Raw genomic sequence first — 18,139 nt, 5'->3', positions numbered from 1 at the left:
AGGGTGCACCTGAGTTAATAATTTATTAATTAATTATTTATTTCCAGAGTTTGTATACTGCCTTTCTCCTCATTGGGATTCAAGATGGGTTACAATATTTTAAAAAGATAAAGCTAAAACATTGATTACAAAGTTAAAAATTAATTAAATAATACCAACAAGAGTTTACCTTACCCTCTGTGAGGTATTTTTTGTATATACCTTAATATGCCCAGAGAGTCCCTTCTCTTTCACACGAAATACACAGATGGGAAATGGCACATCTACCCACTGCATGAAGTTACAGAGGCCCAAAGCAAATGGGCCAAATAAAATGGCTCCTGGCTGCTCCGGGTGTGTGTGTAAATGATGCATGCCCCCGGAGTGGCTGGAAGCCATCTGAGGCCACCTAAGTGATCCTTGGGCCACTGGAAAGAGGAGTGGACAAAGTCTGCTCTTTGCCAATGGTCTGTTTAGGACCGTGGCGGCAGCAAACTCTGAGAGCAGTCTTTGCAGTCTCAGGCTACTCAGGGCTAGATTGGGACTGGAGCAGCCAGAGGCCTCTCCAAGCCGCTGATCTGTTTGACTCCATAGATAAAAGGTACCCCATAGATAAAAGGTACATGATGAAATGAGAATCATAGAATCATAGAAGGCTTAAAATAAAAGGAGCCTCTGAAGTGGACAGTTGTCATTTGGAATTCACTGCTGTTTATCCTGGAAGTTGATTTCCTAATGTTTTTCTTCTTCTTTGTGATTTACTCAACATCAGCAGTAGCCACAGTTCTGATGACATGTGCTGCTAACCAATTAGAAGCTACTTCCCTATGGCAAGATTTTCTGTGATTTAGATATACTATATTGTGAAGATTAGGAGCCTGTACTCGCCATGCCTGATCCATATTTATATGATGATAGCTGGAATCCTGTAGGTTAGTCCCAAGTAAAGTAGACCTTTTAATTTGTTGCTGAATGGGGAGTCAACATATAGGTAAATCTTCAATGGCTCTATATTAGTCAGGAATTACAATATGATTTGGACTCTTGTTCACCCTCCTCAGACAGGATTGTGTAGCTGTTCTTTAGACTAGAACAGCTTGTCCAGTTTTGGGTTGCTCCATATTAAATATTAATGCATTTCCACATTAAACAGGTTACTTGGGTGACCCACTACTTTGTTCAGCCAAATCTTCTATTTTTGTTGTTGTTTACTTGTTTGTTTTGATGCTCAGAAGACAGTTTAGACAGATTCTTCACAGATTTGCATCTACAGTGTTGTTTCTGCTGGAGCACTTTATAGGGCCATAGCACTGCATATAATAACATAGTTAACACTGTAGTGACCCAGCCACTGTTTGAACGGGGTTAAGGTTTGCAAATTAAGAGAGAAAACGGGTAGAGATTCAAAATTTCTGGAAATTTTGAAATTTTGGGGGAAGTGTTTATGTTTAAAGAAAATTCCAAAATTCATTTTTTTCCTATTTTCAGTTCCCAATTTTTCTAGGAAGAAGCCCCCCCCCAAAAAAACAACAACACCCAATCACTGAATCTTTCTAGTTTTTACCCAGTTTCACATTTCTAAACAGATGGGATGGGGTTCTAAAAGCTTGGATGTGCCTTATTGTAATGGTAACACACACATCCCAATTCTTCAGTTGCTCTTACCCAACTCATAAATGCAGAAAAGGAGCCATACGGGCAGAAAAAAGTTCACAAAAATTGATCTTACTTAACCCATCAGTGCAGAAAAAGAGCAGGAAAATAATTGTGTCTTGCTGCAGAATTACCTTGACCCAGTAAATTCCACTGGTAGAATATGCAAAGCAGCAGCATTCAACTTTTTCAAAATCAAATACAATGGTTGAGTATTATATACTTTAACCTACAACTAGTGTATTGTACAACATTCACTTGAGAACAACAAAAAGGATAAAAAAACCTTGAAATTTGCTTGATTACTTTGTACTGAGAGTAGTGGTGCATCAAGAGGTGAGAATGCCTTTAGTCAGTCAGTCAGTCAGTCAGTCAATCAGTTCCTCTTTGCTTATTTCTCAGAATTTTTTTGCTTGTGTAGTTATTTGACATGCAGAAAGTGAGTGCAGAGACTAATGTGCAGGACAAATACTAAATATCATTAGACATGTGATAAAAAAAATGAGAGCAGCAAAATGTACAAATGAGATGAATTTCTTTGAAAGTAACCTTAGAACATAACATTAGATTCAAATGGGTGTCATATGATGCATAGTCAGCTTAATAATGGCATGAGGAATTTTCATTCTTGTTTCCCATAATAATTATAGCAGGGGTAGGCAATCTTTTTGAGCCGGGGGCCGGGTTGCTGTCCCTCAGACAACTGGAGGGCCAAAGCCAAAAAATAAATAATTATTTAAAATAAATAAATAAATATATAAATAAACCAGGACAAATGTAGGACAAAATTTTCAAATAGAAGACACTTTAAAAAAAAAATGGAGGACATGCGAAAAAATTTGCTGCTTTTTAAAAAAAATGTTAATGTAAATGCATGTTTCTGAGGCTTCTATAGACAATTGCCCCCCAAAGGCCCCGGCAGCAATCGGCGGCAGGACCGGGCTGGGGCCAGTCGCAAGGCCCCGCCGGGCCGCAGGTTGCCTACCCCTGAATTATAGCATTCAATTTATAAATCATTTTATAAGTATTTTTCATTTGATTAATTGTACAACTTCAAAAATCTTCCATGTCTTTTTTTAATGCACAATAAAGAGTGTACCCTTCTATTTCCTCAAATTTCTTAAATGTTCGTCTCCCTGGTCACAAATTTATATCACTTACTCTGATGTTTTTTATCTGAAACTATCTGTAATTTAGTTCTTTTGTAAAGACTATAGAATAATATCTTGTTAATACATTCAGGATGAAACTCTATTGTTTAATTCTAAATTTTCATTAACAGTATCCTTGACTTTCTTAAAAGCAACAACCAAATTCACCAAAACTGATCTTCTGCCTCATCCTCTGGTCCCCTTTGCTTTACCTTCATTTCTTACACTACAAATGATCTGTAAAGAAATACACATTTAACATCATAGTTGCAGATTTTAATCTTAATTCTAGTGATTTATAAAAGATCTTGCCATGGCAAATGCCCATATCCCTATAGCTCCCCCCCTCGTTTTTTTGGAGCTATGAACATGCAAATATTTTCCACTTGATTTAATTTTATTTTCCTGCAGAAGCAAAAGAACAGAAATCCATAATGCAAATTGTACTGTATATACTAAACATTGAGTGAGCACAATTGTTGATGTCTCCGAATTAATTGTATGGTTCTGCATGCTTCTGGAGTGTGAAATGCCTGCATGCAATTAACACAAACTAATGATAAACCACAGTATATGAATTATTATCTGAAATTACTTGGCATTTGTAGAAAATATAAGAAATTGAAGCAATCTACTTCCCTTCCCTTCCCTTCAAGATAAATTTTACTGGCAGGTATATCTCAAGTTGAAAGTGTATGATAGGTCTTGTGTTGTTGCAAGTGCTGAGCATGGTAAGAAGAAGCTGGTTGTATATTTGCTTGTTTTGAGAGAAGTATTTTATTTTTGTACATCAGCAGATATATTAAGGCATTTTTAAAATGTATGAAATGTAGTTTTCCCTCTGCCTGAATGTCAAAGGTTTGTTGGAGATAGCATACAGAAAATCATTTTTCTGATTTAAAACTAATCTAAAATCACACAGTCTTCAGGAAAGACAATAAGAATTATACACAGGGAGAGTTTCCTTTTCATAGCATTCAAGGAAGCTGAATCAAGGTGATCTAAAGTCACTGCTACCAAATGACTGGTATTTGGTGACTGATATGTATTAAACTTCTGAATCAGTGGTGCCTACAAGGTGGTTCAGATGTTGGAATTGTCCAGTAGATCAGCAGGCCTATCAAAATGTGTTATTATTACTGATATATTTTTAACTGTAAAGAGAAGAACTGTTTTCCAGCCTCGTGCACACAGTGATACATACATATAAATATAAACTTAGATAGAAGGCATAGCCCTTTCCCCCTCCAATTTCCTATTGCAGCTGTCCTTCCTTTCCAGTGGCACTGTCTACTCCTGCTCTCTTCCTCACTCTTGCATGTAGCTCCCCTGCTACTCATCTTCTGTCTCCTTTGGTGTTAAATAGTACTTTCCACCCTTGGCCAGGCTTTCTCTTTGTCTACAATAAAAATATTAAGGTATGTTTTTAGGAACTCTTGATTGGGGAGAAGAACCTGTGATGGAGTGCAGTGACCATGTCAGGAAGGAGGACATACTTGCAAGAAGTTTCTTTTTTGGTTTACACTTGCAGAATATTCCAGCCATGGGCATGCTGGCTTGTGGATTGTGGAAATGGTAGTCTACGAGAGTAACATTTCTATTTGTGAAAGAGTTCATCTGCTCACTTGGGATAATTGTTAAATATATCCTATATACTTGAGTGGTTAATTATACCAGTGACTTAGAACTTTACTCGGAGCACATCTGTGGCACAGAAATGGATAATTAGTTAGGTATAATTTTTTCTCTGTTACAGTTTGATAAATACTGAATGTTTGGAGAAAAAGAGGATAATAATAATAATAATAATAATAATAATAATAATACGTTTTATTTATAAACCGCTATTCCAATTAGATCATAGCGGTGTACAAAAAAAGATCAATACACAGAGCAACACAAGAAAAAAGAAAAACGACAGAGTCCTCTCATAGGAATGTATAACTGGAGATTTATTTGGAAAAGGTTTAACTTTTAACACCATGTGAAAACCATCTAAATGAGTGAGCATAGATAGATACACTCTCTTTATCTCAGCAGTATTTCCACACACCAGTTCAGTAACTAAGAGTTACAAAACTCTTCGCTAATTTAAGTTGGTTATCATGATGCTGTTGCTGGTACGGATGGGAGGCAGTTGATGAGAGGAGGAAATAAGAGGGGAAATGGCCTCAAGCAAAGTGATTTTAGGTCACATGCCATCCCAAAGGTCAACTTGTGAATGCTACTGATTTAAAACTACATTGCAACTGCAGCCACTTTATCTGCTCCCAGACTTAGTATGGAAACATGAAACTATGGATAACAGTGACCTGATTGAAATGAATGGCTTCCTGAGGAAGTTGCCTATACATTTGTGCAGGAGGACCTAGAGATTCCTAGTGAGAACACTTCTTTAGGCATTTCTAGGTCCTCTAGCATGACTCTGTGGTCAACATCATCTGGAAGCATTCCATAGAATTGCACTAGAACATGTTTTTTTCAGACATGGGTAAGTGAAACCATAGGTATTGGTCCCATACATATAGGGGTTGTGCTATATTCAGAACTGGGACAGGAATGTAGCTGGTTAAACTACAAAGAAAAATTCAGACATTTGGATCATGGGTTTTAGAGGGCAAAGAGCTGCTTGTCATTTGGGACTTTTCTATCTACGTTTTGACAGCCAGCCTTCAATGAGTGGGAAAGAAAGAATACAAAGGCTGGACGAGTCACTGACTCAAACTGTTCAGTACCTATTCTGAAGTAGTACATAAACAAAAAACTTATATTTGTTATATTTTGACATGAGCACTGCAGATTTTATACCATTCTGTGTGCTGTTTTGTAATTTCTTTGATAATGGATTGCCTCTTTCTGGGTGGTGTTTACATGGCCATTCCAGCTGTATTTTGGTGTACTGGATCTTTGATGCAGTGGAATCTCTTTCCCACCATATTATATTCTGATGTTTCCTAGAGGAATGATTGTTATCCGTAAAGCCCACTGTATAGTTGTTAGCAATGCCTGAATTGCCCTTCTGCATCAACTCACTGTGACGGCAGAGCAATATCAGCACAGAGTAGCATTTGTTCACACTGTATGAATTACACTTTTTCACTTGCATTTCTGTTGCACAGTAGAGTAACACTTTTGGATCTGGAGTGATGATGTAGTCAAACAAGCAGTACACCAAGGGAAAAACTGCAGGAAGATGGTGATCCTTTCTGGATTATTGTCAATCATTGGGCTTTTAGTTAGCTCACCCACCAAGGGTGTTAATTGAGAGCAGAAGATGGTTTGTTATGAACAAAAACAACCTTTTACTGGACCATTTCTCAATTACCAGTACATACAGCAATATATAACAGTGTCTACTCCTGTCATCTGTAGACATTTGGCATCATTGTTTTGCTAGCCATTTAGCTTATGGAAGTAATGCAAGTCTTGTGTCTCAAAAAGTGTTGTTGTGGCTCTATACAGCAGTAAAAAGAAAGCCAAAGATTAAGAAATGGTCTGGATATTGATATTATTGCAACATCTGACAGCAGGTGTCTTCCAAGCATTCATGCTTCATAAAATCCATCAAGGCGGAAAACACAGAAGGTTACAGAATGCAAAAGTGATTTACGTAGTGAATTTGATTCCAATTAATACAATTACCATTTCTCATGAATACTTCCTATGGATCTTATAGTGGCTTGTAAAGGTGTGGCTACACTTGTGGAGAGCACAATTTTATATGAGATATACCCATATTTGGACATACAATAATATATTGGACAATCATATCTTGGCTTAATATATCAAGATACTCCATGCATAAGTTGTTGACTTGTACATGGTGTGCCTTCACTTTTCTCTTTGTGAGAGCTAGAATTGAACTAGAAAGTTTCTAATTGAGTGTGGTTGTTTTTGTTGTCCCAAAAGGGAAAGTGCTTATTCTGGAACAAGCCAGGGTTTATACTATAGTTTGAGATCCTCAGTTCTTTTTGAAGCCTTGCCCTTCTTACCTTAATAATTTTACTCTGGGAGATTGTTTTATACAACTCCAGAAATTTCTGTTGGAAGTGTTGCCCCTGAAGAAGGCTAATTATGATAAGAGGCCAAAACCTATTTGGATACTTAATTAAAAAAAATAAAGAAGAGACCCTCTATCAGTATGTGCAGCTTGTCTCCTGTTTTGTTTTTGTTTTTACAAACAAAAACAAATCTTAAAGGTCTTCATGAAATATGTGAGGCCAAAAGAGATGCTAAATTCTCATCAATCCAATCACAAGAGACTTCTCTTCTTTCTGACAGATCTGTCACCTTGACTTCAGTCCCTCCTTATGTAGCATAAAAAGAAAATGTATACTTCCTTTGTTTACCTGATTTCACATGTAGCGTAAATTCTGTTCTTTCACTGCTTTGAATTTTTTGTATATAAACAGTCTAATAATAATTGAAAATAAATATGTAAAACATAAGATGCAGAATTTTACATTTTATTATAGCAAATATGCCTATGGCCCTAGTTTCTATGCGGGTTCTCTTGCAGTGTAATAATGTATAGCAGAGGTGGCTAGAGTGCTTCCCAGCCCCTTTTTGTGATTCCCAGGGGTTTCTCCAACAGCAAACAAAAGTTTTAATTTTTAAAATCATTTCCAGTTGTTAAAAAAGGGTGTCTCTTGGTTCTAAATTGGCCAGAAGAAATTAAAAAAAAAAAAACTTGGAGAAAATGTTTCCACACCTCATTGAGGACATTTTGGGGCAAAAAATATTTGGGTGGGTGGGTTCCCTCCAAAGTCTCCTGGAGGGCTAATGTGACGTGCCTGCCTAGTCTTTGGCGATTGCCCACTCCTGATTTGTACCAAGAATACTATAAATACAGAAGAAGTGAACCATTACAGTTTTGCTATTCCTTCATGTAAAGCTGGGGTTTGTATGCATACAAAGACCTGGGAAACTGTAGTGAACAACTTTTCTTCTCTAGGAGTGGCAAAACTCAGCTTCACTTTGCAGTGTGAGCCACTTCAGAGCAGCCCATGGTGAAAAATAAAACTGAAGACAAAATAAAGCAGAAGTTGATATAAAATGGAATGTGGCAGTCTGGTAAGAAAGTGCTTTGAGAAAAGCAAGATAAGAAAAACAGGGAGACATTTTCAAAACACAAGATTTATCTGTTTATTATATACCAGGAAAGAATACATCCTTCAAAAATGTGTTAACTTGCACAGACTTTTAACACATTTTAAGTTTTTAAGATTAAAGCTGTGGCTCCCAAAAGAAGGAGCAGTAAATTACTGGCAGAGTTCTTCAAGCATGCCCATCCTGATTCTTATGCATGTTTTAAGCCAGTACTACTTAAAGTAAGGGGCCCTGTGCTGTTGTTCGGCCACAGGCTGTCACCTACTGTTGCAAGTCAAACCCCCAGGTAAGAAACAGTTGTAGCCAATGGGGACAAGTTTGATACTGCTCCCTGGCACATTAGGAAAAAAGGAACTGCTAGTCTCTCCACCCCCGCCCCCGCCCCAGCAGATAACCTGAGCATGTTGTTTAATTTCACTACTCCACAATATTGTCATCAGAATACTGATCACATATGGAAATAATCCTTAATTATTTAAACAAGTCTCAGACTCATTCATCCATTGTAGCCATTTTGAAAGAAGCCTGCTTATCTAAACTATTGCTTACTGGAGGAAATCCATGTTAAATTGGTTTATGATGTTGGATTATTTTAAAAGATAGTTAAACACAGTTTAGGGTTTAGGCATAACATTTAAGTTCTGGTTAATTGAAAATGGAAAGGAATGTTTCGATGCTCATGAGAATGACCTCTGCAGATAGTGTAGAGTTATATCCAAACAGCAACAAGACTTTGGTTGTCTCTGTCTTCAGCTACATTGATGACTGATAGCATGAGTCTTCCAGATGAAAGTCTCAACCTTCAAGCTTTTGGATCATGCAGACTCCACCAACAATTCTCCAAAAGTTCTTAATTCATTACTATATTCATTTCAGTACCAATTCAAACATTCTGAGGATTTAATATAGTTATGGATAACCAACACTGGGAAAAATCAAGATTGTGTGTTTGTTATAGCAAGTCAGCTGGATACTGAAATTCTTTATGAAATATAAGACTACTGAATGCTAATGGGAAATTATTGAGTAGAAGGAATCTGTGACATTTCACGTGGACATGGTTTTTCCTTATATAGGACTTGCCTTGTGTCAGCAAATTAGCTCAGTAGCAGAACAGAACTCAATTTGAATTAATGTCAGCACAATTTCCCATTTAAACAAACATTTTATGGACATGAATAGAGGCTGGAAGTAAAGGCAATGTCTTATAACTAATCATTTGTGTTTGGAGAGACTAGCACCCTGTTTGTCTGGGCTTGAATATGCTGGAGACAGCCCACAGTCCTAGACCCAGAGCTGCACTAACCCCACCATATTATCATTCTGATGCTGGGTAGCTGTTCACATATGCACCCTGTTCTGCTGCTTGGTGTGGCCATCACCACTGCCTGGTGTCACTCACTCCAAGGTCAGAATGAGACTCTCTGTGACTACAGACCAAGCGACAGCAGTGTGGATGTAGCAGGTAGCAGAATGGGACATGATTTAATGCCATGCATTGGAATGAAGGACTCCAGATCTTCTGGGAAGATCTGGAGCAAACAAGGACTTATTTTAGTTTATTTTAAGAGGTTTATACTCTGGGTTTGGCACTGAACAGCCTGCTATCATCCAAACTGTTTGCATCAAACTCAGGAATTGAGTGTCATTTACACTTCCTGCCAAGAGGACCCTGGGAGGCTGGTTTATTTGGGCCATGCGGACAGTGCCAAAGAGGGCCAAAGACATAGTGGATTCTGCAATAATTCCTCTGTGTATTATCAGTGAAAATCCCAAACAGCTGCTCTAGCACTTACTTTGACTCCCACTAGTGTGTGTGTGAGCGCATGCATGCATATATAAAAGAAAGCAAGCTCACAATAGAATTTGGCCTTCACCCCCTCCTCTCCCTCTTTTTTTTGGGAAGGCTGCACTCGCTTTGGCTTTTTGCTATAAATGGTAGCTTTGGTTCATTGTTAAGAACTATTTTAAATGTTTGGGAGCAAGCCATTTTTTTCCTTCATAAAAAGAAAGCAGACATGTGTCTCCTAGAGTCTGGCATGCTCTTGAGAAGTAGGACTACCGAGTCATTTCATTCTCTGAGAATTTGTTATTTTTGACAATAGAATTTCTGTCTTTGGGATACTTTGTTCCCTGTTAACTGATATTAAAATAGCTCTAGCTCTAACATGTAGAACACCTTCCAAATATATATTGGGTTGTTGATTGTTATCTCTTTAAAGACCGTATAGTTTCACTCAGGAATAATAGAACAGGAAATTAAGCACACATACTGTTAATCCTCACGACAATGCCTTTCATTAGACAAACACTGTTTTCTTGGAATTTCCCTCAATACTATAGTGCTTTGGACTACCTCCTTTTCATCTTCTCTGGCATTTCCTGTAATTGGTAACAACTATGGGTGGGTGGTAAAGTATGAGATCTGAGGGCAATACAATGCAGTATTTTAAGTATCTTTTAATGCCACAAGCTAGAATTATGATACTGTTCATTGTGAATGTTACACAGGTGATTTACAGTAGAAGCTACAAAAACACTTATACAAACAGCAAGGTTCTCAGAACTCGGCACATGAAAGCAGAAATTGCTCTAAGTCTTCAGAGCAGTGATATCAAAAAAACCACACAACTAGCTCAAGTTAATTTCTCTTGTTATAAGCCCTGCCAAGTTGCAGTTTTGGAATCTCTTTCAAACGTTTGCTGCTTGATGAAAGGCGCTCACATTGTTCACCTTGAGCCAAACAGATACCTGTATTTTCCAGCATATAAGACGACTAGGCGCATAAGACGACCCCCAGCTTTTCCAGTTAAAATATGGAGTTTGGAATATACTCGCCGTATAAGACTACCCCTCTTCCAACACACACCAAATAAAAATCTAAAAAATCAGATTTGATTTCAATATGGCAGTTTGAATTCAAATGCTTATGACATGCAGGTGCTTAGCAGGAAAACTTGCTGTATGCAAAGCCTGCTTGGATTGGTCAGCTCTGCCTGCCCAGCCCTCCCTGTCTCCAAGATTTTATTATACTGTACTTTGTACAGCGCCTCCCTTCCTGCTTTCATATGGTCACCACATACGGAGGGGATGCGGCCGTGGCCATTTTGAGCTCCCCCCACCATATGCGGCGACCGCAGATTCTCCAGTTCAGCTCAGAGGTTTCAGCACCCGCCCTATAAGACGACACTCGGCGTATAAGATGACCCCCGACTTTTGAGAAGATTTTCCTGGGTTAAAAAGTAGTCTTATATATCAGAAAATACAGTAACTTCTCTGTTATTCAAAAAAGAAAACCACTGAGATGATATGAAATTACTTCTACTTTTAATCAAGGTCCAGCTAACCTTGTTAACATTAATTTTTTAATGTGGCACTCACTAAACACAGACTTAGCTCAGTAAATTTCTGGTAAATTTCTGACATGGTTTAGTAACCAGCCATTATATGTGCTTGCTTATTATACATACTTGCTTAAGGAAAAATGTATTTTCTTCATTGTCTGTCCCTAAGTCATTGCCTGTCTCAAAAGACAGGAAAAAGGTAGAGAATATATCTCACTTATATATTTATAGTACTTTGGAGAAGGGAGAAGAGATCTTATTTAAATATCGTGCTCATCAGGGAACAACCTGCGGTCCAAAACACACTGCAGAAATAATCCACTTTGAGACTACTTTAACTGCACTGGCTCAGTGCTTAGGAATCCTGGGAATTGTAGTTTATTGTGGCACTATAGCTCTCTGACAGAGAAGGCTAAATGTCTCACAAAGACTACAGTTCTCAGAATTCTCTAGCATCGAGCCAGGGCAGTCTCAAACTGAATTATTTCTGCAGTATAATTTGGACTTGTGTGACTTAGCACATGGCTCTATGTATAAAAAACACTTAGTCCCCTATTGCTATACATGCAGTATTGGCAGATCAGCACAGTGCTCACCTAGTTTACACAGTTATGGCATGTTAATACTGAACATGCAGGCATCATATCTTGGGATTATTCCCTTATGTAACCAAAAGCATGATCTATCACATACTATGGCATTTCAGCTTTCTTTAATTAAAAAAAAAGAAAATGAAAATAACAGTGCCCATATTTGAAAGCAGCCTTTCTTGAGGAGTTACACGTTTGCTATTTTCCAACCCCACTGCTGCTGTAGCTATAATTAACAGTATGTAAACATGTATTGGATAAAATTCATTGTCTATTATGCCATCCTGCCAGTTCTATTTGTAGGATATTAAACCCACCTCGGCTGAACTTCTTGGTGTTTCTGGATACTTACTTTTAAGATATCTTTTAGCAGTGTTTACCATAACTTTTCAGTTTCTCTGATGAAGACACTGAAATGCTAAGGGAAGTCCACAATTAATTTGCCCCAGATCTGGTTCGACTAACCTGTATGGTTTATGGAAAGGTTTTAATCTGTGTTGGGTACATTGATGCATATCTCTCTTATAATCATGTTCCACTTGCACATTTCCTGCTGCTCTAATGCCAACCCTAGTTTCAGGTCATTGCTGTACAAGCTAAATCTGTTTATAGATCAGAAAGCAGCAAATGGATTCCAGTGCAATAATAACAAGCACATTTTTTAAGCAAAACAAACACAAACCAAATAGAAAATGTTGAAGAATGTGATAAAAGTCTTGCTGTGCCTAAGTGAAAAAACAGAAATATTTTATTAACAAAACACACTATAATGAAAGATTGTGCGTTTTTGTTTGTTTTAAGGAAGGTATTAATTTCTTTTGTTCTCACTTAGGCTTAAGTGTTTACCAGCTGAGCCACTTTTTATCTATGTTCAGTTATAAATATTATCAATTTTAAATTATTGCCCCCACCCAGGCTTCTGCCATATATGATGAGACTATTTGTGTGTGCCATCATGGAATCATTGTGTAAATTGAAAAATAATGGCACATCCAAGCAACTTTGATCCCCATTTTATGAGAAAGGAAATATAAAGCCAGTTCAGTCATTTGTATATAACCTTCCATGTGCACAACCTCATGCAAAATCTCTTGGTGTTTGGAGAAAATTATAGTGTCCAATGTAAAAAGGGAGAGGAAAGAACTGGCAAAACCACCCCTGATAATTCCTTGCCTTAAAAAGCCCTATGAAGTCTATGGAATCATTATAAGTCAACAAGTGACTTGAAGAGATAATATGGAACAGCACAACTCTGCAACAATGAGCATAAGCTCTGTGTATCTTCCCTCAGCAATGTATAGGCATACTTCCACCACAATACAAATGATATACCTCCCACTGTTACATTTTACAGCTCTGAGCATACTGGGACATGAAAAGATCTCAGGATAAAATCATGCACATGTTGATCTTGCCTTCCCCTTTTATTTAGCATTTCCAATACTGTATACATAAAAGAACATTTTTTTCATACAAAGTCAATCTGTACTTTATTTGTTTTATACATAGCATGTTTGATTGAGGGTAGTGTTTATAAGCTAAGGTGACTTGTGGGCTGGCTTTTGATTTGTGCAAAGCAAGTTCTGTCACCAGCTATTTCCTTAACTAATAAGCTATTGCTATGTCAAAGAATGTGACTCTATTATGCATCAGAGTGACTCAGACAAATTTATTTTGGAATTGAAGTGAGATACTGAAGTGGCAATTAAATATGCCACTTGAAGCGGTTGAGGTGGGGGTGTATGTCCAGATGCAACTGAACAGAATTTTTTAAAAAATAAAATACAATTACTGAAGGAGAAAAACAAACCCTGCTATTTAAGGCCTTATTGCTCATTGGGATAAAGCATTATGTTGGAGAAAATCAATTTTAATAGAAGCTTCTTGATAATTCTTGGTAAAGCTTACAAAGAATGAAAAAGTTCTGGGCAAAAGGCAGGGTTAAAATAGACATTGGGACAGGGAATATGATGAATTAATAAAGAACCAGTTTTCAACAGTAGTCACCTCCCATTTACAAGGTATGTTGTGATGATGTAAAATTCTGGTCACTAAGTCCTAAAAGTATCTGCTAGATATCTATAAACAGAAGTTGATCCCAGTTGATAATCTGTTTGAAAGCATAGAATTTATACACTAGAATGTTAAAGGGATACACAGCATAGAGATGTATTCTAGGCATTTCCTACCTTTGCTGGCACCGTTTCTTCACAACACACACTGCTTTCTTCCTGCCTCCTTTAAAACACCTTACAGCTTTTGTGCCCCTCATTCCTGATACACTACTCCAGCTCTCTCAACTCTGTCAACCTATCTGCTCCTGTCACCTAATCCTTACCTATCCTGCACCTGCATCCTCCAACACAGTGAAGATACCTAATGGGAGATTGAGCCCAAGACCCTTTTTGTTCTACAGATTATGTGACAGGTAGATTAGAGAGTGAGAAAGACCAAAGGATAGAATCCACAGTAGATCAAGTGCTTAACTTTCACATCTCTTCCATCCAGGAAAGAGGACCCACTAGGCCTCTCCTCTGTTGTAGTTCCTGGTGCCCTGAAAAGAAAGTGTCACAATACATAGCAATGTTATATTCCACTTGTTTTTAACCCTCCCCAAGCACTACTGATTTTTATCATCTTAGGTGAGAATCATGTGGCCTTCTAGGTGTTAATGGATTGTAGCATCCATGGTCCAAAATTGCCTATGTCAAGGAAAGCTTGGTGTTGTGGTCCAGGCGTATATGAAACACTGCATGATTCTCATCCTAACAATGGAATAATGAATAAGAACATACTGACTCACTTTTCAGTATATTGAGGAACTTGGAATGCTAAACATAAATTTTGAAAATGCCCCTGTAAGTGTTAAAGAGAAAGAGGTATTGGTATATTTTACCCATCTATGAATCAGAAATGACTAACCTTATTAGCTTCATCTTTCCTGTGCATGTTTATTTCCATGCTGCCTTGAAAAAGCAAATGATTTTGAAAGATAGTTTGGTTATCATTTTTGCATACTTGCTTGTTAAGGTGGTTCCTAAGCAGCGTTACCTGTTGAGGAAGACTTATCGAGCATCCTTTTTATAAAACCTATATTGTAATTACATTTCTTTGTAGAAAACAAAAACATGGCAACAAAGGAGAAACTCCAGTGTTTGAAAGATTTCCACAAGGACATTCTTAAACCTTCCCCTGGCAAGAGCCCTGGGACAAGGCCTGAGGATGAGGCAGAAGGGAAGCCTCCACAACGTGAAAAGTGGGCCAGCAAGATTGACTTTCTCTTGTCTGTGGCTGGAGGATTTATTGGATTAGGCAACGTCTGGCGATTTCCGTATCTCTGCTATAAAAATGGCGGAGGTGAGTATTTTTGCAGCAATTTTGTGTAGGGGGGGATGTTAGAGAGAATTTTAGGGAGGATATAAAGAAAGGTAGTACTTTTCTGAATATGAGTGGGATCAAGATTTTAAAACAATTTGCCTTGTAATTCTACAGACTCTTATCTGAGAATAAGACCCATAGAACTCTATGGGAAATGATTATGCATAGATGAATATATAGAATTGTACTGTTAAAAAGCAGTGAAGTAATAGATAAAGTACAATTCGGTGACTTGCTTTTTTTAAAAAGAGGAATGATGTTAGTTTGTTTTGTATCAGTGACAAGTAAGTTTGTTGTGTCATGCAGTCTTTCTCATTTCCCTTGTGTCTGTGTTCTCTTACAGGTGCATTTCTCATACCTTATTTCATTTTTCTGTTTGGGGGAGGTCTTCCTGTGTTTTTCCTGGAGGTGGCACTTGGACAATACACCTCTGAAGGCGGAATTACATGCTGGGAAAAGATCTGCCCTATTTTCACCGGTTGGTTATTTACTTGCTACTTTCTTTATACAGTACAGTTAGGACTAAGTTATCTCTCAGATTCTGGGGACTATAAAAAGGAGGGGCTGAGGCAGTGCAGTTAGAGTACACTTGGTTCTCAGTGACTGGGGTCACTGGGGCAGGAAAACCATTCTATCCTCAATTCCATTGGTGTCCCTGGTGTACATGCCTTGAGTATCACCCATTTAAGTGAAGGGTAAACCTACACTTTTGCGGTGGGAAAAAAGTAAAAGCTGGGGGAACCTGTTTATTATTTCTGATAGGTACAGTCACCCCTCCTAACGTGCGGATCTGGGATCCACGCCCTTGAATACTCATGGAGGGGCGACCTCCGTTGTTTCCAACACGCCCTGTGCGCGCTCACGGGCACGTGCCCCTTTCAAGTCTGTGGGGCTTGGATATGCACGAGCCTCCATTTTCATGGGGAGGTGTGTATCCAGAATGGATCCCCCCGTGATAATGGAGGGCCAACTGTATTTTATAGTGGAATGCATGGGTCAATGAGCTACCTTGATTCTGAATGGATTTTGGAATCAATTTTCTTTTCTATGCATGATTAGACCAGTAATACAACAAAATTCTGGAGAGTTCCTTGGTTTCATCAACTTCACTGCCCCATTTTATTCTTTTATGCCTTTGTTTAGTGAAATGTTTATTGGTGTGAAGTCACACCTCTGAATTACTGTTTTTAATATAAACCAAATATTCTCAACAACATACTAAACATGTTTTGTCAGTTCAGTCCTACACAGTCTTCCTTTGCAGTCCAATAAGGAGAGGCAGGCCTTGTTTAAAATGGATTCCTGCATGTAGAGAGTCATTGTACTCTGTAGTTTACAGATTGATGAAAAGCCTCTACTACTTTGACACATGTAAGAGGAGGGAAATGGTAAGAAAAAGGATGTCTTAGTATTTAAAGTTAGGGTTCAGAATATTTCAGAACAAGAAGCCAAAACAATGATTTGTTCATCTCAGTTACTCCTCCTTGATATGGTGAGAGTCAGGCTCTGGTAAGTGAGAGGAGTCCAAATATGGAATACAAGAATACAAGAAAATGTGAGCTACCTGTGACTCTACCTGCTTCCTTCATCTCAGAGATGGAGAGAGGAAGTAGAGGCATGGAGGGCTTCTCTTTCTGCTTGAAGGTGCTTGAAGCTGGGAATGCCCTTTGGTGCAAAGGCAGCGTGAACTAACCCATGTGTCCCTCTGTTCAAGTCCTAAAGGGAATGGTCTTGTCCCTATCTCTAAGGTAAAGTCTGAGCTTGGACTTCCCTATTCAAGCACCTGTTGGGCAGAGGAACTCTGAAGTGTTGGAGGACAGAGGATCATTTTTTGTCTTTTTCCCTGGCACCAAGCTTTTAGAGTCCGATCTCATCGTGCATTTGACACACAGCACAAAGTCAGAAACAATGATGCCCAGTAAGGGGGGGAGGGGTCATGGAAAGGATCCTGATGACAACTTAGGATTGTGTAGCCAGTAAAGCCAAACAAAGTGTGTCAAATTCTATTGTGTATGCTGGTATGCCAAGTCTGTGCGTGTGTGCATGTATACTGGATGTATAGTACATATTTACATACTATGAATATATATTTACATAGCAACAGAGAAAGAAGGAGTCTCAGTAGTGAAAAATAGAAGATCCTGATAGAATTTAAGCTTGTGCTACTCTTTTGTCCAGCCACCCTCCTAAATAGAAGGAGCTCTCTGGATTATCTCCTCTTAAATTTGCTGTTTTTTGATGAATATGAATAGTTCCTGACACATCCTTGCTGGGAAGTATTTCACACCAGGAAAATATGGCAGGACTGCCATGATCCAAGACAGCTCAGTGGTTGTTAAGACGCTGGTACATTCACAGGTCATTAAGTTGTTCCAGGACAGTTTAGTGTTTTGTAAGTGGATTGCCAGATTAGACCAGTTTTTTGTCTCCCAAAATACTTACTTGGAAGCAAGTTTCCTTCAGACCAATAGGACTTTGTGCCAAGTGAATGAGGCCAGGATTGGGATGATAACTAAAACTCTGTGCCAGTGTGCACTTTGTTAGTAATTTTGAGCAGTGGGGGACATGCCCATATCAGCCTGTGACCCTGTGTTTGAAAACCCAGCAGAACAGTATTTTTTTTAAAATCATCAAGCACTGATAACCGAGTTAAACATTGATCTTATTTTACAAATAGCAGGCATGGGACCTTTGAAAAACAAGAGAGAATAAGAGGGAGAGATGCGTGCACAATTACAGTTTTCTCTTTGTTGACTTTCTCCAGTAAACGTTTGACCTTCATGTCATCCTCAACACAAACACTTGGCATTTTCACTGAGCATGTTCTTGTTAATGTCGCTGTCGCAACCACTACTGTTTGTGGAGCAAAGGCTGTAGTCCTAGAAAGATTTAACAATCTGCAGCCCTACAGACACTTCAGTGGGAATAAATCCCA

At 38.3% G+C, this 18,139-nt stretch overlaps 1 protein-coding gene across 1 annotated transcript in view; it reads left to right on the top strand.

Annotated features, from left to right (window-relative positions):
- SLC6A6 (solute carrier family 6 member 6) overlaps positions 1 to 18,139 on the top strand; it is a 77,345-nt gene that overhangs the window by 19,570 nt on the left and 39,636 nt on the right. The window contains 2 exon segments of the mRNA XM_042450997.1: positions 14,944 to 15,183; positions 15,548 to 15,682. Coding sequence (XP_042306931.1) covers positions 14,944 to 15,183; positions 15,548 to 15,682 — 375 coding nt within the window.

This window comes from Sceloporus undulatus, chromosome 2 (assembly GCF_019175285.1).
Source record: "Sceloporus undulatus isolate JIND9_A2432 ecotype Alabama chromosome 2, SceUnd_v1.1, whole genome shotgun sequence".
Taxonomy (NCBI): domain Eukaryota; kingdom Metazoa; phylum Chordata; class Lepidosauria; order Squamata; family Phrynosomatidae; genus Sceloporus; species Sceloporus undulatus.
Note: the sequence above shows the minus strand (reverse complement) of the source record. Positions and strands in the feature narration are given on the sequence as shown.